We start from the raw sequence: 19,493 nt of genomic DNA on the forward strand, positions 1-19,493 counted from the left end.
CGATGCATGATCTCCTTTTCCTCGAGTATCGTCGCCTCCGAGGGGACCTAATTCTTACTTATGTCCTGTTTGAACAAACCTCGGCCAACAGTTTTTTCACCGTTGACCCAACAAACACACGGCGGGGGCATGGCAAGAAGACTTTCAAGCTCGGAGAGCACACATTAACTGGGAAAAATTTAATATCATTCCGCTGAACCATTTACAGGTTCCCTCCACTGTAGGCGTTTCGTCCTTGCGCTCAATTTACGATATCTTATTTCATTAGGCAACGTGCCCACGGGTACTGGCGATTGATGATCTTGGAGATTCCCTCACCTGAACCAATCACCATTAAGGTAATTATGCTCATGCAATCTACACTACCAAATGGCAACCCGAAAAGTGTCGTAAATTTCGAGAAATCAATTCCATTGTGCGAATACTGAACGCCATCCAAACCTTGACCTATCAGAAAACTTTAAACCAGTACACGTTTGCAGCGGTATTTTAATTGCTCATCTAGTGTGATTTCGGTGTGTTTATTCACCCCACACGAATATCAACATTATCGCAATTTTTCGGTTGTTAATTTTCGCGACCGTGAGAAGTTCATGAAACCCCCGTAGGATTTTAATAACAAGTGCAACCTCACTTTGGTTTGTGCGTTGCAACAGCTTCTTTAAGTGTTTTGTTTCGTTTGCACTACATCTCTGCCTAATTTGTCACGTTTTTTAAATATAATTCCCGGCGTATTACACAGTTTGTGATGCCGGTGTTGTTGACACAATTGAAGGATAACTGAAGCGCCACATAACGATGGTGTATAACTATACATTCGAAAATGAGGAATTTATTGCACGGGTGCAGTTTGTAGGCGAAGAAACACCGATAAATTCCCGGTGAGTTTGTGGTATTAGCGTCATCCCTGTCCTGTTTTTAATCGTTACTTGATTCTTCTGTAACACCATCCTACGCTACTCCCACTGTAAGCTGATGCCGTCTGAACCGCCTTGCATGCGCATACAAACACCAAACCAGCCTATGGGTGTAAGTTAAAAGTAAGTATACTTTCAATTTACTCCGGATGTCTGCGTGAGGATGAACCAGCTTAGTGAATGTATCTGCATTGATGTATGCTGTCTGTTAGAAACAAAGCTACAGGACGCAGGTACTGCAACTGGATCGACTGCTCCCTCGCTCTCTTCCGGTTTCTGGCTGCGCAACCCTGGTGATGCAGAGGCCGCTGTGGCTGGATATGCTGGGTTGGGTACTGTGTTGAGCGGTCAGTCCGAAGCGTCTCTACTTGTGCGGCTACGCGTTGCTAGTCGCTTTTGGGCTCCTCGTCTATCAACGTCTGAAAGAATTTCGAGAGAGTGAGATCCACCATTCCCTTCGTATTCCGTCCGATCATGTCTCGAATGACTATAGCTCCAAATCTGCCAAAGGCGTTTTCGATGGCGGTCTAGGTGCTCTTTCGCAAATGGTTGAAAGTGCAGACGTCGTTATGGTTATTAGTGATATGAATGCTCAGGCAGTTAGATTAAGAGCCGCCCAGGTCCGATTGAGTAGCCCTCTAGGGTTGAACACGAAACACAGACATCAGAGATCTCCTGTCTCAGTTTTGTGCCAACTATAGGCTTCTCCCTTGCGATGCTAATTTCGGAGCAGTGGGAATCGCTTAACAACGCTGTGCCCATCATCGACTCAGCTCCAAATTCAAATAGACCACATTGCCACCGGTTACCGGTGGCGAGGGTCGATCACTGCATGCTGCTTCTGGAATATCTGCTTGAACTCCGACGATGCACCTCCGCTACTGTTTTCATCGCGCTTTTTTAATTTGCGCAGAACGCACACAACTGAGCCACTGGGAAATCAAACGAATCCATGAGGACCGGCTCCTCTTCAAAGAGAAGCACCAGAGATTGCGGAGAATCTCACATAACTCGGTAGTTCCATCACTAAATTTGCGCAGAACGCACACATAACTGAGCCACTGGGAAATCAAACGGATCCATGAGGACCGGCTCCTCTTCCAGTCCTAAGCTTACTACTTGGAATTCAAAGAGAAGCACCAGAGGTTGCGAAGAATCTCACATAACTCGGTAGTTCCATCAGCTCTGACAGAAGTGTATCTGATGAATTCAGCGTACCAGTATCAGAAACCCGGGTCACGTGTGCTAATTTGTGTCACTTGTGGCATCAAGATGGTATATCGGTTGGTCTCGCGGGTCGCGTGTACGAGCTTACAGTAAGCGCTGTATTATTGTATGGTTGTGAGACGGCCTTTATGGACGGTTGATGTGAGGCGTCTCCAGGTTTTCGACCGACGATTTCTCGGAAGCATTGCTGATATCGTGTGTACAGAAACTCGTAACGGGGTGATTAGAAAACGGGTATTTGGCTGTGCAGCAGGTAATTCAGTGGGTGAAAACATCCAGCGCTTTTATTGCTACGGCTCGGCCATGTACTGCGCATGCCTAAACGGCGTCTTGCAAGAAAGGTGTTGTTCTGCGTGTCTCTTTCAGAATGGCGTGAACTGCGAAGTGGGCAACATATGGCCTGAGAGAATTACGTGGAAAAAATTACGAAGATTTTAGGTGTTGTTGGTGCGTCCGCATTCGAGGACTGGGTCCCCGTGACTCCCCCTCCCGTAGCTGAAAACCTTGCAGGATAGGCGTCTTTCCATATTTTCTAATTCAGCGCGTGGTATACACACTTGGAGATGCTTGTGATAGGCCAACACCGGGTCCATCCCCTATCTCTTTTTCTTTTCACTCTAAGGCTTTAGATATAATTTTACTGTCTTTGATGGCTATGATGACTCAGTCATGCGTGTTGAGAGGAGCGGGACGAACTCAGATTTCTCGCACTTTGTTCTTCGGATGTCTTGTGCTTCTATCGCAAACTGTCGTGTAGTCTAGGGAAAGCCCGGGAGCTCTAGTGGACAATTAAAGCTTGGGAGATGGAGGCATTTTCGAATACCCATACCGTACTGGTCCAATCGATTAGCGAAACAGTGGGTTGAAAAGATAATAATAAATGAAAAGTTGGGTAAGTCATTCGCAATGTTGTCTTTTAGAAAGATGGGTCGAGCACTCTGAAGAGCAGTTTAACTGGACTCTTGCAAGGTGTGTGGATGAATTGAAAAAGAGCTTTGAGTTTCCGTTGGAAGAAAAAATGTTACGAAGACCCACCCGGCTTGTATCCAGCTTCCTTCAAAGAATGCGGACGATCTCTGTTTCATAATAACCATCGTCCACAACAACAAATAATTAATAAATACTATCACTTGTATTTCATGTGACTGCAGGAATCCATGGTAAAAAGTGGGAGGGTCCTATATCCCCGTGAAGCGCGATCAAGAATAAGCTACCTATACTCATCGAAAGCAACGCGGTAGTCGCATGTGAGCCTCGTATTGAGGTAAGACGTCATTAGTAAGTTAGACGCAACGTCCTTCGGGTACCTCATCAGACGTACAACGACAAACACTAGTTAGGTGACATTATATTTATCACTTGGCCCGGTTACGTGACGCGTCCATTTGAAGGGGGAACCACGCGGATCCCAGCCCGGAGGCTAGAAGAACCTACAACATTCAACTTGACGATAACTGTCGTTTTGCTTCGCCAAGTCATGCCCTGCTCCCTACGCGCCTTCAGGGTTGTCAACAAAGCTTTTGTTAGATGTTGGTTGGGCTTACATAACAACTAGGGTATGTGAAAGATGCCCCATACCCTTAGGGCGATGTGGCTCAGTGGTTTAGAGCGCGGATATACCGACCAGAAGATCCGTGGTTCGAACCCGACCTCTGCCTTCCGACTACCCCTGTCTAGACTTGGACAACTTGGCTGTATTTCAGCCCTGGCGCTTCCCTTGGGTGGCATGGCAGATGGGCACCGAAACGGTTTTACAGCTGAACGACTCCCCTGTCTAGCTTGGACAACTTGGCTGTATTTCAGCCCTGGCGCTTCCCTTGGGTGGCATGGCAGATGGGCACCGAAACGGTTTTACAGCTGAACGACTCTACTACCCTTAGGGCGAACGACCAAGAACAAGATGCATACAGTTTAGAACAGCGACGAAGAAAGCACATCAATGCATAATAAAAAGTAAGGCACTCATGGGGTGATTGACCCAACATCCTTTGTGAGAGTCAACCAGGCAATCTGGTGAGAAAGCGGACGCGCTGTTCTCTCTGGCATCGTTCAGCTGTAATACTCTTCAGGTACCAAGCTGCCATGCCACCCGAAGGAAGTACAAGGGTTGGGATACTGTCAGGTTCTCGAAGCCTTGACAGGAGAAGTCGAGATGCAGAGGTCGGATTCAAGCCACGGACCTACTTCAGTAAATTTGTGATCTAACCATCGAGCCATCTTGTCCCCAATCGTCTATTGGATTGATCAGGGTACTCTGTAGGGTATATAACCACTTGCAAGACCCTATTCAAAAGGAAGTGAAAAGTTTGCAGCACGCATATATACTGCAGCCGATAGTGCGCCGCCGGTCCTTGTATTTCTCGCCATCACGGGTTCAGGCGTGAAGCTCCGAATCGGAAGTTCCGTGGTTTTAAACCACGGATTTACAGATTTCTCTGTGGATTTGAGTAACTTGGTAAAATTTCAGCTCTCGTACCTCCTTCGGATTGCATGGCAGCTACGGGCCGAAAGGTGACTACAACCGAACGAATGCCTTTGATTTGGGCTGAGCATGACGATACAAATACCAAACACAGCCCCAATTCAATCAGTCGTCTAGCTGTAGCACCCTTTCGACGCCTAGCTGCCGTGATACATAGAAGAGTTACGAGAGTTGAAGTACTGCCAAGCTACCCAAGCCTGGATAGGCGCATTCGAGATGCTGAGGATAGGTTCAAACCGCGGATCTTCCGGTCAGTAATTTCGCGCACTCTCAGTCTCAGCTTAATAAGTTTTGTTTGCTGATCTACTGAGTTTGTTCCTTTACTGTAGTGTACTTTTTGCGTACACGCTTTTGGAAGTTAACTCGTGCTATACTTCGAGAAAGGCGACGACGAAGCTTTTGAAGGCGTTCGAAGTGTTCAGACTGCAGTTATAATGGAAGACTGTTCTCACAGATGCCCTGTATACACATGCCTCCAGTTTCTGTGCAGTTCGTTTGGGTCGCCACAAATGTTTCTTATGCTGATGAGTGTACCGACTGTCCGTCACAGTGCAGTCGTGGTTTATACAGATCCCAAGCTCTTCATTATGAAATGTTATCGGGACATAAGGGGCTTGGAAACCCTGAAGTAATACTCTGCACTTTTAAAATGTAAGACGCGTACCCAAAACATGGTATGAATTTCGACATTACGTTTAGTGTCCTACGGGCTGTTACCCATCCAGTGACGAAAAGTAGGATAGAGGCTCTTTGCGCTTAGTGTTCTTATTCACCAACAAACTAGTTGTAGTTTTGCTTACCAGCTATAAAACATGTACCAAGAGTACGTTGATTCTTGCTGGTACGGATGTGGTCATCGGAAATGAGAGAACGTAGAAGATACAGACATGTATTGGAGACAATGGCGACCAGTGAGTTATTGATGTATTTTAGTTGTTTTCAGAAACGGGAAATCGCAGCTGCGCGATGGCTTTGGTACAGGACGCCACTGACTGAGTGGTGGAACCATGTGTGCCAGTGCTACTAACCACTGATGTGTTGAATTCCATATCCCCATCCAAGGAGATGTTAGTTTTCCACCCAGCTGAGTGTACTGGTCAGTGATTTCACATTTCATTTTCAGTTCACAGGCCGTCCGCCTCACGGTTATTCCAAATCTGCACGGGTCGGGCAAAGCGAATGTGAGGTAGACGGTCTCACGAGATGCACACTGTCTGTGTCCACCTGTAATGCATGAGTGGCTAGTCCGTCCCATGATTCAGCATTACTAATCCAATGTTCCCACCAGGCCTGACCAATGCTTTAAAGACACCGATGATCAAACTGGTGGTTTTCATGAATCCAAGCAACTAAAGACCACGCTGGTCCATGAAGCAGTAAAAACTGCACTGTAGCAGCGTATGCTCTACACTTGATGAGGTCACGCTAAAACCATGGGTGTCGGAGGTCGGCAAAATCTGTCCTGGCATTCCTGATGCNATCTCGTCTTGGCTAGTCAGCCGAAACCTATACAACAGCGCATGCAACTAAACTTGTCCACCACGTCGATTGGCTTGTTTACGAGCACGGGGTTTGGGTTTGCTCTCACTCAGTCTTGTGGTGGCACCTAATGCTTTGCATGTGTGACACATTCCGGGACGTGCGGCTGAATTAGTTAGTTTACTTGAGACTGATTGCTTTGAAAGAGCGATTGAAGGCAGCACTATTGTTCGTGCACTCACTGTGTGTAAGCGAATGGCCCGAGGCATTTCGTTTCCTGTGGCTTCAGCGGATGGCAGAGAATTTCCAAGCAATGTCAGAAACACCGGCTGACAAAACGGGTGTTTTCAAGCTGAGTGCTGTGTGATTTGCGGGCCTTCTTGGGTGTGTTCCGCGTGGTTGAGAACCCTATACGACATGGCACGTAGCTAGTGACGAGCCTGCTGTCACTTCCTAACTGGACTACCTAGCTAGTTCCATGTCGTGGTGTACTGGAGTTGTCTCGGGTGCTTTTTGCAATGGACACTGGTACAATTCAGCTGATGGTGTTTTCCACAATGGTTCTGGAAGGTGTTGGTACCCCGCTCTTGGACGTTTCCCCTAGAGATATAAGCCTTGCATCATCATAATTAGCATCAACACCGTTGTAAAAGCCGCGTAATTGCCGTACAGTGGTTCTTGTTGCCACACTTTCGTTCGCCGATTACTTGTGGGGATGCTGTAGGTAGTCGCGCGTTGGAGACAGTAGCTGATACAATTGCTGCGTAAATACACGGGTGTCAGTGGACTTTTCATTGGGGAGATCGGACGGGGAGCTATGCGTTGAAAGCATTGAGGACGCGACTGGCAATGTCTTTAACCATTGGCGTGTCTCTCTCGGAGTCTCCCTCCAGGGAGAGGGCAATGACCAACGCATTGATTTTGATATTTTGCTGCTAACCCATATTTTGATCTATCATGGCTCACTTTCACTCATTGCGTAGCTGTGCGAAAAGGGCTCTTCGAGGAATTCGGTCAACTGGCATGTAGTGCACGTGACCAAGCCGCCGCAGCCTATGGAGTGTGGTCAGTTCATCTGTTGTGGGCTAGTTATTTCCGAAAACCATCTGACGTATCTCACCATTACTGATCCAGTGTTCCCTCCAGACTCAGTCAATGCTCCGAAGACATCGATTGTCAAACACTGAAGGTCTCTTGACGTCCTCAGCACACTGTCCAAGTTTTTGACCTATATAAAATATAGAGCGCAGTCCAGCATCATCGACTCGCCACGCCACAGATAATGCAGTTTAACAGAAACTGCTCTGGCCTTCTCAATCCAGATGGAAATATCTTTCGCGAGACCACTGGGACTGATACGGCAGAGCAGGCGGACGAATTTGTCTACTACCTCAATCGGCTCATCCGCAAGCATCGGAATTGGAGCCCACCCAGTCTTGCATTAGCACTTTACACCTTGTAGGTGTGAAACGTCCGTTATACCATGAGGCAAAATCATCTAGCTTACTTATTGTTGTGTGAACTGCAGTGACGTCAGATCCAAGAAGAGCTTTGTCGTCTACGTGCTCGATATCTGTGAGCGAATGCCCTGGGAGAGTTTCAAACCTAGGGAAATCAGAACGCCGGATAAATGCGACTCACGGCTGTTTTGATGGAGAACTCGTGCAGTAACCCTGGAGCTATATACCGAGAAAAGCTATCTTGCTTAGGACATAACTTCCATTATCTAGACTGATAGCTTCCAAATTCTCAGTTCACTCTGGTCCTTCCGCTTGCATGATGGATGTGGCCAAGGCCATACACGACGAAGCTGGCATGGTACTGGAATAGCAAACCTAACTGTCCAATCTCAGTTTTAACAATCCCATTTTCATCGCTCCTCCCTGTATCTAATTTCATTTTCAGCCCGAGTGAAGAACCCGAACAATTGCATACGTATGCGCCCACTTGAAATGCGTTTAGGACTTATTCCCCTGATTGCTTTGGTCGTCGTGGCGATGGGTGAAGAAGACACTGATGTGTCGAAAAACGTGCTCGTGCTAGTCGAAAATATCTGGATCAAAGAAACACATTCTATGTTTCTTAAACTCCTAACAGGTAATTTTGTTTCATGCTGCTTAATCGGTTTTGTTAAACAGATCGGGGATATACCACGACGGTTCGCGTAGCTGACGAAGCTGGTCTTACGCTAACGAAGTACGGGGACTATATTTATAAGCATGTTATAATCCTGGCGCCGTCAGTTTCAGGTGAGTAAAACTGGAACCCTAACATCCTGCTTGACAGAATTCGGTGGATCCATAAACGTCAACGAACTTGTGAAATTTTTGGACGACGGTGGCAATATTTTTGTTGCGGCTAGTTCCGAAATTGGCGACCCTATACGAGAGTTGGGTGGTGAGTGTGGTATCGAATTTGATGAGGAACACACGGCTGTGATTGATCATCACCATTACGATATCAAGGATGACAGCTCGGTACTTACGGTCGATATTATTATTTTTAATGTCTTCGCAACCTTTCAGCATACTTATTTAGTTGTCCCGCATGACAACCAGCTGAAGGTTCCAGTGATCACCGGTGAAAGCGAGAAAAAGTTGCCTTTCTTATACCGAGGCGTTGGGTAATTCTGGCTACGGAGGAATCAACAACTGTTACCTTCCATTTTTAGAATTGCAGCCGATCCATTCAATCCTTTATTAATCGGTATCCTGCACGCAGACCGAACTTCTTACAGTTACAACTTGAACAAGCCGGTGACTGACTATCCCAACACGGTTGGCACAAACACACAACTCATTGTGGCGTTGCAAGCGAGAAATAACGCCCGAGCAGTGTTCACGGGTTCGTTAGACTTTTTGTCCAATGAATTTTTCACTGCAACCGTGGAGGAAGCTCTTTCTGGGAAAAAGTGCGTTCCGTTAATTTTATTTTCCATTGTGCCTTTCACCTCTATGGTGAAAACACTGCCGAAACGTTAGTTGTGTAAATACAGTCTGTTTACTTAGAGCTCTTTTGTTACACGAATTCGTGCAACTTCAGGGGAGGACGGTCCCAAATGTCAGCAAACTTTCGCATGAAACCCTGCACAGATAAATTGCACGATTTTCAGATGTAATTCACTGGCCAACTTGATTAAGCGATTTTTTGATGCTTGCAATATTCTTGTATCCACTCAAGTAGAGAACCCGTAACCTCACCTGGTGGGGAGATGGTTAAGGTGGTGAGTCTGCCGAAGTTTCTATCGGTTCGCTGATTTCACTGCTTTAGGTGACAACTTACGGTGCCTTTCATTCTAGTTTTGTCCACGTGCTGATTGAGATAATTCTGTGTATTTGCGATAGCGCACTACCGATGTTAAGCTAATGTAGAGTTGTTGAGCAACTGGGCGAAGGTTAACTAACGAATGATTACTTGCACTTCATGTATTGTGTGCAGATATCCCGGTACCGGCAACCAGGAGTTGATGGCAAATCTGTTACGTTGGTTGTTTGGTGAAAGCGGTCAACTCCGTGTGGTCTCGGTTGAGCATCATCGTGTAGGTGAAGCTATCGCCCCGAATCAATACACGATCATGGACAATGTCTATTATGCCATCAAGATTGAGACAAAGAATGAAAAGAATCAGTGGGTTCCTTACGACGCAGATGATGTGCAGCTGGAATTTGTTCGAATCGATCCGTTTATCCGCCGCACAATGAAGCACAAGGGTAAGTCGGACTTTGTTGATCCTCAAGCTCCAAATCCCCTTTTGGCGTGTTACTTTTTAAGAGAAGTCGTGCCTCAAATTCATCTTTCCATCATTCTTAGTCGATGACACATCCTGTGAGAATCTCAAAAGATTGACTTTTTGACTTCCGTCCTTGAGTGAATCACCTCATTGAGAATTCTAACGTGTACACGATCATGTTCGTGGTTTGGATGTTGCCCATTCACCTCAAAGTAGAACCGTACTGACCTGCACTCTTCACTCGGTCAACACCGTTGTTCCTGTCGACCATAAATTGCCATTACACATCCTGGTTGGGTTATTGTTTGTAGTGCGTCCAGCGGCAGTTGTGGTCATACATGGACGTGTGGCCACACCAGTTCTCAGACGATTGTCACCAAACTCATCGGCTAAATCATCACTAGACTATATCTAGTTGGATGTAAACAGTTGCCAGTGTCATGAAAAGTAACCTTATAGACCTTATAAACCAGTAGTGGCGAGGATTCTGCACTTTTCTTTGGAACATCAACCGAGGGATGTGACGCGACGAACGGTGCTTGATCGTAGCCTGTTTGCTGTGCAGCTCGCTTTTTCCTGGCTTGTAGTGTCTGTGGTTATCCCAAGAATTCACGGTCATCGGTGGCCATGACTCCCCCCTGTACGGGACCATTGTCCTTTGGGTACCCAAAACAGCTGGTTCTTAACCACCTCAAACGTAACCTGATTAGTTTGCCGTTTGTTAGATTAAGCAATTTGCTTCGATCACAACCCACAAATACCTTGTAATTTGTAGCTGACCGACCGCGGTCAAACGGTCAATTCCTCCGATGTTTCGTGTTCTGTACCGACCCATTGCTTTCTTTTGCCTATGGCTCTGAGTGTTTCCTCGTTCAGCCGGTGCAAACGTATCAGAATGACAGACAAATGGTGCACATAGCTTTTCCACCTCACACACACCGGCTGTCATTGTTCAAAGCCAGAAGAACGTGCGTCCTCGACATCAGCACACGACGAAACCAGATGTCAATAGTCTTACTCTGTGTCCGGTAGTGCAGGCTTTGTTTGCTATGTGCTGTGGAGGGAAATCGACTGGATTTTGTGGTGAGTGGTTATCATCCGCTAAGGAAGCAAGACTTCCAGATGGCAATTTCTGCAGCTTTTCAGTTGTGTAGTTAATGGAGATGACTTGAGACAATGGACTAAGCTTGATTGTGAATGCTCGAGACGTATAGGATGCCCGCGAACGAGATGGTTCCCTCATTAAGCTGAACTCACGTGAGGTCAACCAGCTCTTACCATGAGAACCCTCGAGAAAGATTCCCAAGATTTGTGGAAACTCAAAGGCATATTGGTGGAACTCTCGGTCAGCTCTCACTAATCTGCCGGACTAAATTCGAAAACTTCAACAAGGATAGCATAGGCAGAGTTTAAAAAAGTACCACGATCTTCAATTAACCCCATCGGACTTTCGATCGACTTATTCACATTTCCACGTAGTGATTCTAAACATATCCATAGCCTCGCGCAAACTGAATTCAAATGGCCGAATTTAGAAGTATTACCACCTGGGCTGAAGTTTAAGCTTTCACCAAAGAATGTCAACGAATTTCGTGCACAAATTCATTCTAGCTGAAAGACTTCGCACCCAAATCATCTGTTTGCGTCCCAAAATGGCGATCAAAGGATTGAGATAAACGAATCAAATGACCAGACAAAGGATTACTATAACGGTCAATATAACGAGAAGCGAGTACCTATGGAAAGTGACAAGTCTCCTTCCCGATACTCCGAAGTTGAAACGTGATAGTGCTCCGGAGAACAGCCAGCTTGTAAAGAAACGGGTCACCAGACAACTGCGAATTCAGAAGCTTCGTGATCACATCACAGAGGCGGAATATCATTACCGGAAACTCATTGGAACTACAACTTTTCCTGTGCGCGGTGCCCCGAAAATACACAAAGATGTAAGACGATCTGAGACCAATGGACGATTCAACCTGCCACAAAGCTGCGCATTGGCTGTTGGCTTATCTTCTCATTGTTCAGAGAGGATTTCTTTGAACTGGAAGACAATGCGGATAGAATCGTGATGAGTTCCGGGAAGTTATTTCCAGTTGGTCGTGGTTCATTATTCACCAATGTACCTATCCATGAGACAGTTTTTTCGCGGTTTCATCTTACGACAGTGTGAAGTTGTGGGCTCCCTGTTGACTACATTAAAGATTTGACTTCACTCTGCACAACTTTAGGTACGAAGTCGAGTGGTATTTAGGCCCAGCGTTAGCACACACCTTTATGGGAATGACTGAACGAAAAAATGCCAATAAAATTCAAAAATCTTTGTTTTATAAGCGATATGTTGATGACATTCTTGTTACTACTAACTGACATTGTGGGTTCGGGTCATCGCCAGTGTACTGCGAAGTGTCAGAATTTCTGTGTTGGTCTTCGGCTTGCTCTCCCGCCCGGTATAGTAAATCGAAAGACGCGGTAGCTTGGGATAACAGTTACTGGGGACAAAAGAAGGCTTTTTACAACCTGCTGATCAAAGGGTCCCCCGGTCTCACGGTATCCATATTGTGTATCGTGTGCAATTAATGCCGTGTATCCAACCGAAAATAACACCGTTCACAGATAGGGGCCCCCATAATGCACTCTACCCAGATCACCTCCGGAATAGATCTGTTTTATGCACATATGTGGGGATATTTAAACATACATTTGCGTAATATGTATGGGACGATTAACCTCTGTTAGCGTTGACGGATTTCCCGGCATACTACCATGTGCGCAGACCTGCTCGCACATTGTTCTCTAATTTTGTTGGTTGACGTGGTGTATTGTTAAAAGCTTCTGTGCAGCACTTTCCTGCCATTCTGTGTCGCGTACATTGACTGAACATGCAAATAATCGGGCCCGCAGACACGAAGTGAATGGACTGCCAGTCGGCAAAAAAGGTGGCGTATCGAACAAGTTGCTCACTTGATCATAATGAGTCATCCGCACCAGCCACAAGGTGCCTAAACACCGCACGATTATCAGAACACACATCTTATAGCTAAGTCTAAGATGTTCTTACACAGTGAACAACCCCCGTGGGTATGTCGGTTAAGTGACGGCATGTGTCACTGGTGTACTGTTGTCAATAATGGTTTTCTCTGGTAATAGTGAAATAATGACTCCCATTGAACGGCTCACTCCGCCATAGTTTGTACATTAGTGAAAGGAGGAAGGCCTTCCCTGCGGAGTTATCGGAAGATGCCAACTGACCGGTTACAGACTAGTGGACAGGGAAGCAAAACTCTCATGTGCATCTTGTTTATAAAAACTGAATATCGATCTTCTCCTTGAACGCGTCTTCCTGAACTTTCCTGGATATTCATTGACTGTTGCTCAAATCCAAGCAAATGCTACAAAGCGACTGCACAAATTCCGTAACAGATCCCACTTTTCAAGGGAGCGAATTTACGAGGAAACATACTGCTCGCATGCTACTCCCATCAGTAGTATCACCGTTACATTAGTAGTGCCTGTTTGCATTGCTTTTCAGAACGAGATATCAGGGGGGCATTAGCTCAGGCTGTCTTACATACGTGCCTGATAACATGTGCGGACACTACTTAAATCACCCACTGAAGACTGTGACACTGCATAACGGTTGCAACGTGTATCTCCTACTAAGTTGGATCCTTTTTATGCGAGAAACAACTTATTCTGCACGTACCAGTTGTGGTCTTAATGTTGGTGTGGGCCCATCCAGCATCCCCGGCTTTCGGAGGAAACGCTTTTGTTCATTTCGAAAGGAGCGGTAACGTCCTCGGTGCCTACAAGAGAATTTTTCCCGTGGATTAATTCACCGATTGTTTGGTGCGAAGACTGTGACCGCTTACATGTGCCATGAACTCGTAGCTTTTGGGTTACCTGAATGGCACTGCTGGTTGAGATTCACTGAACAAAACTTCCGGAGTAATCAAGCCGTTGCATCACGCAAGCAGTGGCGCTTGAATTCCCGTCTCATCCGAGATGAGAGGGGAATTCAAGCTTGCGGTGCTCGAGAAAGATGACGTTTCTGCACCCCTTTACAAGGACACCGGATTAACTGGATGTAGCTAAGCCGTACACTTATCGTTCAATTTTGTGGTCTCTTAGGATTTGCTGAACCCTTTCCCTTTTTCCAGATGGACTCTATTCGGAAGTACTGAAACTGCCAGACGTGTATGGAGTGTTCAAATTTGTAGTCGACTATCACCGTTTGGGATACACGCACTTGACTAGCGTAGTCCAGGTAAGTTCTCCCATCCCCTCACTTATCCCTGCCGTCCACTACATCTCATTCTCATACGCAGGGTTTATCCAGTACGGACAATCACTTTAGTGCATCTCACCACTGGACATCCAGATGATCCCCATATTTGGCATGCTAGTAGCAAGAGCCTACTTTGGCTCTTGATGTCACACACTGGAATCCAAGACTAATACACAACGGAATCAGATAGGACACTCCAGCCGGAGAAAGTCAGCTGGTCACCCCTGGACTGATGACTAAGCACACTTAATGAGAAACCGTGTACACACAAACAACCTTCTCGGTCCACCTATGCGACATACTCCTGCGTGACTACTTGTCAGTGAGTTCAGTCGGGCATGCAACTAGCGAGGAGCTAAGCAATGATGTTGGTCTTTCCGGGTTGTGGTGGTATGTGCGTGCAGTTGAAGGCGTTCGCCGTGGATGACAAACAATTTCGTGCACAGCAGTACTCCAAATGGTAACTTATGCGACCGCGATTTTCAGGCTAGCATCAAATTTCCCGTGTATATAGCAGTGTTCAGCAATGTTGCATATCGTCACCATTCGAGGAGACATCAGTGTGGGGTTGGTTGGCTTAATTCTTCCTCTTATGTAGTTTCTAAATACTATACAACATCCGGTCTATCCAACCGTACAAGCGCAGGCGGAAAAGGAAGGTTTAGCCACCGGACCCCGCACTGAGGATGTCTCCTCAGTTGGCGACGAAATGTTTGCAATGCAGTTGCCAAACAACGCACCCAGGCTGCCTGTATTTCGCAGGTGGTGTGCGAAGTAACCACTCGTGTCGTGTACGTTTGTCGTTCAACATTTCCTTCCAAAGTCTCTGTTCACAGAAAATTCACAACTCTACGCGTTAGTTTAAACCAAACAACTGCATTTGCCCTTGTGTTGTAACACCTTATCGTTGCGTTGTTTCAGGTCCCTGTTCGACCATTCACACATACACAATACGAACGTTTCATCGAAGCAGCCTATCCTTACTACGTCAGTGCAATATCCATGGTCGTTGGGCTAATTCTGTTCAGTTTTGTGTTCCTCTATCACAAAGACGACAAGGAAAAGACAGTCTAGAGAATCGGAGTTGCTCGCTATGACTGTAAAGTACAGTTATTTTTCTGACGATTGTCTCTGCGCGTGTGATTTCCTGCGGTGTCTGCATGTGGTCTTCTTGTTCCCTTTATCAATGCTAATAAACCGGTTTTTATATTGTATTAATTTATCGATTTGTCACACGGCCCGTCCTTAGGGAGAACAGGGTACCAGTTGCAAAGTAAATAGTCCGAAAAGGTGACACAACATACCCGCACGCACGAAGAGGGTCGTTATTGCTTTCTCGCAGAAGGCGCTTTGTGCTGGTGAGGAAAAAAACACCAGACAAAAGAGACCAAGTTGTTTATGTGCATACTATCAATAAGCTAAGCGATTTCAGATCGAGTGCAGTACCATCAACCCACTTACATCTAACCTGGAAACCACGCGATTGAAAATCAGCCTACCTTAGTCTTATTCTAGGCACTTTGAGGAAAAAGGGGCAAGTACCGTTACATGGAGACCGTGCGCCGGTCTGAATGCGTCCAGGAGCTTGTTAAGGTTTACAAGTCAAACACTACAACTAAAACGGCGGTATGAGATCGCTTGCTGAATTACATTACCAATATCTAAGGCTTAGTCTGTTCATCCACACCGATATGTCTTACGACGTTCCACATCCATTCATCCGCCCATCAACGGGCCAATCCGCTTCGGATGTCAGACACTCGCGGAAAGTTCGAGGCTTCGCATACTTCAGTGACGATTAGGTGTGCCTGAAATTAGATCAAGTGAACTCGGTCGGCTCACTGTTTCGGGAAGAAAGCAAGGTATCGAAAAGGTACGGAATTCTCATTAGACAAAAATATCTGGTTGGTGCGTCTGTCCAAATCATGAAATCAGACTCGGAAGCCAACAATAACCAGAAGTCGAGGATGGGGTCATTTGTACAACATCACAACAGGAGACTGGCGCGTTGGCACGGTAAGAAAACTCAGTACTGTCTCCGCAAGTGTGCCCGAAGTACGAGGTTCCCTTGTATCCCCGTTGATAGTTCCCAAGCTCGTCTAGATGCTTCGAAATGACGTTCATCTGCACGTGCCTTTACGGGAAGATGCAACTGTGGGCGCACGCACAAGGGACCAATGTGTGACGGGACCAGTGCCCTTGAAACATGTGTACCACGCGAGCTTGGTAGGGCATGCTGATTAACTAATGTGACATCGGTTGGTGTGGGTGGCAAGTGTTGTCGATAAACGGAGGCCAGATTTCTGTGGCCCAGGACTGTTCCAGAAGGCAAGCGAACTTCATAGACCCCGTCCTCTGTATCTGGCTGCAAGAGAAATAGTAAATATGGAAGCGGTAATCTGCCAACATGGTTGTAAGTAGACACACTCTACAGAATAGGGTGATAAAGAGCTGTATGAAGCACTTCACGGCGCTAATGGTCTTGGGCGACCTTCCACTTCTCTGTTCGACTGACAGCAGGAAAACCAGTTCTGTTCAGTTTCGGGAAATTCCTTGAATACCCTTGGTCTGTGATGGAATTTAAAACCCCATACGTCGAGATTATGCTAATAAATTTGATAGGGTTCAACATCCGACAACTATGTTGCGTCCTTACTCAGTTTCTGTAAATATGGTAGCCAGATAATCGAAGCGAACGAGTGTTGACAGGGATAGTCTTTGAACAGGTCAACTTTTCACTCGAAGCTCGCCAGAAACGACAAGAGAGCAGCATTGGTCAAGGACCGTTTCAGTGCTAGCTAGCCTCAGTGAAGCAGCGCATCAGCTGGGAATGCATCGGAAGGGTCTTGCGCAAAGTTCTTAAGAAACGGATAAAGCACCTAAAATCGGTGTGCACACATCTCGGTGACTATCGCGAGACAGCTGCCTTGTGGCCTACCACTATAAGTTGTACACTGTGGTGTTAACGACATCACATCTTTCTTACTGTTAAGCCGGATATTTCGCTGTCATCGCCTACGTTTGCAACAATACGTTGATAACAGTCGTCTAAGGCTTCAAGTGACGTTGAGTCATTGGTTCCGAGAAGAATATCCCTAAACCTGCTGCCTAACAGGTCAAATTATTGAGTTAAAGTATCAGCGTGGTGCTTCAACCAAAAACCATCAAACTTGGGTAAATTTAAGTGACGTTTCACGCAGTGTAGAAGCGGTAACTGATTCTTTTTATCAAACACTCAATTCGAGTGACTGCCCATGCCAAAATGACCTAAGTTCGCGACCATCCACTCAAAAGAGTAAAAAAAAACAAACGTGCATTATTAACACGAAGGGATCTGCTTCAAATAGCAGCACTCAATTCTGGCTGTTGGTTTGTTCCTTAAGCTGGGCAAGTTGGTCGCTTAGAGAACAACCTGAGCTACCAACATTCCGTTCAATTGCAAGCGCGTGATGTTGCCACTCTTAGTCAACAGACATCCCTCGCCCCTAGTCTTCCCTCATCAAAATCGTGCGGCCCAGGAAAGTTCAGCCTTTTTGTTTGATGCTCCATTTTGTTCTTCATAGAAGTGTCGCCCTTTGACCTCACATGTGCGGGTACTGCGTTGGGTACGAGAGTTGGCGGTGCTCTCCTGTGAACAGTCGATTTTGCGCAGTCAGACAAGACAGGCCTGTCCACAACCGATGATAAAAAACCCGACATCGGCACGTTGTTCCGTTACATGATCCAACGAATGGCTGCAGTAGCACTTCGGAAATGACCGTTTATGGAACTATCCTGATTTTCCCAAGTGGCAAAGTGCACGGATGTGTTTACTCTGGAAAGAATCAATGAACGTAAAGGTCACCTAAGTGGTAGATTCGGTGGGGGCGAGATGGCCCAAGTGGTTAGAGCGTGAATTTACCGACCGGAAGGTTCGTGGTTCGAATCCGACCTCCGCCACTCGACTTCCCCTGTCTAGGCTTGGGCAACCTGGCACTATCCTAGCCCTCGTGCTTCCTTCGGGTGGCATGGCAGTTAGGCACCGGAAGGGTGCTGCAGCTGAACGCTCTTCTTTTCAGATTCGGTGTAGGTGACCCAAGAAACGACAACGGCGGTCGATTCGTACAACTGCGCTAAACGTCATCTGTCTACGGTGAGAATAAACGGCAGCATCGTGCTACCTGGGGCCATCCAGCCATAGTCCCATTTCGGCGTGTAATGTCACAACAGACTTAGCGTTGTTGCATGGAGGCTGTTGTAAATCGTTGGTGGGACTTGTGGACAAGGTGAGCATACCTGATACCTGTGCTCCATTCTCACGGACTGTTTTTACCCAAGAGAGCGCACATTGACTGTCCCAAAACTGAATAACACCATAATAAATCGTTCAGCTATGGCATCTTTCCCGAACATAGATTCTACGCAACCTATAGGAAGCACAAGGACCGAAACATTAACAAGTTGCCCACATTCAGACAGAAACAATCAAAGCGTACGGGTAAGGGAGATAAACTGTAAACAGTTCTGGACAGTTGTTCCGCACTCAGAAATGTTAGGCAAGATACGGGTCTTTGAAAACACGCTCCTGCGCGTTGAGCAGAGAAACGGTGTGTTTAAAAATGATCGTCATTCAAGTAGCGTTCAGATGAAACGACTAGAAGTATCAGGAGTGAACGGATGACCAGGTACTTACCAAGACGAAGGAGGGGGCAACGACCGACTGATCATAGAAGCGACTGAACAATTCGCCACCGGCTAGTGCAGCTGGTGGAGGGGAAGTTTCTCCCGCTTCCTCAGCTTTTGCAATAGTCAGGGCGACCTGCAACGGATCGTCCTCCCCGCACCATAAACGCATATGACCAGGCTTATCGAGCATGTGTTGGCGAACGGCGTTCAGAGCCACATGACTATTGGGCTTTTGACTGGAAGAAGAGTGGAATCTGCGGCCATAAAATTGCCGCCCACAAGCCAAACAGGCCCGCTCTTCGCCCACAATACGCCCAAGTTCGGTTAACAGTCCAGCGGGGTCGATTAAGTTTTCCGGATAGGGGATGACAAAATGGTGTGCATCTGACATGTGGTCCAATAGACGTCGAGCTAGTGATTCATTTCGCCCACTTTCACAAGTGTTTTGCATATCTGCCGTAAGCTGACGATCACAGAAGAGACACGCCCCCAAAGGCAGCGGTTTCGGAGGGTCCAGTTCTTCGGTGTCCGGTTGGTCCGGTGTCGCTGGAGTTGGTAATGTGGCCTCGTTCACAACAGAACTAATGGAAGAAAAGGGGGATTGTAACCAATAAGAACTGGGCACGATCAGAGACACAAAAGGCCGGCTAGGAGAATGCGATTCTTGAAATGTCCCTTTTCAAGATATATACCAATATATATATA

General features: G+C 46.5%; 2 protein-coding genes across 2 annotated transcripts in view; one reads left to right on the top strand and one right to left on the bottom strand.

The window, feature by feature from the left end:
• Positions 1-296: 296 nt before the first annotated feature.
• Positions 297-15,338, top strand: T265_09263 (hypothetical protein; the record flags this gene model as incomplete). Its single annotated transcript, XM_009175288.1, has 9 exons — positions 297-384; positions 8,011-8,202; positions 8,244-8,354; positions 8,392-8,582; positions 8,631-8,728; positions 8,777-9,016; positions 9,544-9,815; positions 13,996-14,102; positions 15,045-15,338. The coding sequence occupies 9 exons, from the start codon at positions 297-299 to the stop codon at positions 15,195-15,197; spliced, it is 1,452 nt and encodes a 483-aa protein (XP_009173552.1).
• Positions 15,339-15,998: 660 nt separating this feature from the next.
• T265_09264 (hypothetical protein) overlaps positions 15,999-19,493 on the bottom strand; it is a gene marked incomplete at both ends in the record, with an annotated part of 10,532 nt that continues 7,037 nt past the window's right edge. Inside the window, 2 exons of the mRNA XM_009175289.1 lie at positions 15,999-16,488; positions 18,796-19,369. Coding sequence (XP_009173553.1) covers positions 16,150-16,488; positions 18,796-19,369 — 913 coding nt within the window. The remainder of the gene's footprint in view (positions 16,489-18,795; positions 19,370-19,493) is intronic.

This window comes from Opisthorchis viverrini (assembly GCF_000715545.1).
Source record: "Opisthorchis viverrini unplaced genomic scaffold opera_v5_270, whole genome shotgun sequence".
Taxonomy (NCBI): Eukaryota; Metazoa; Platyhelminthes; class Trematoda; order Opisthorchiida; family Opisthorchiidae; genus Opisthorchis; species Opisthorchis viverrini.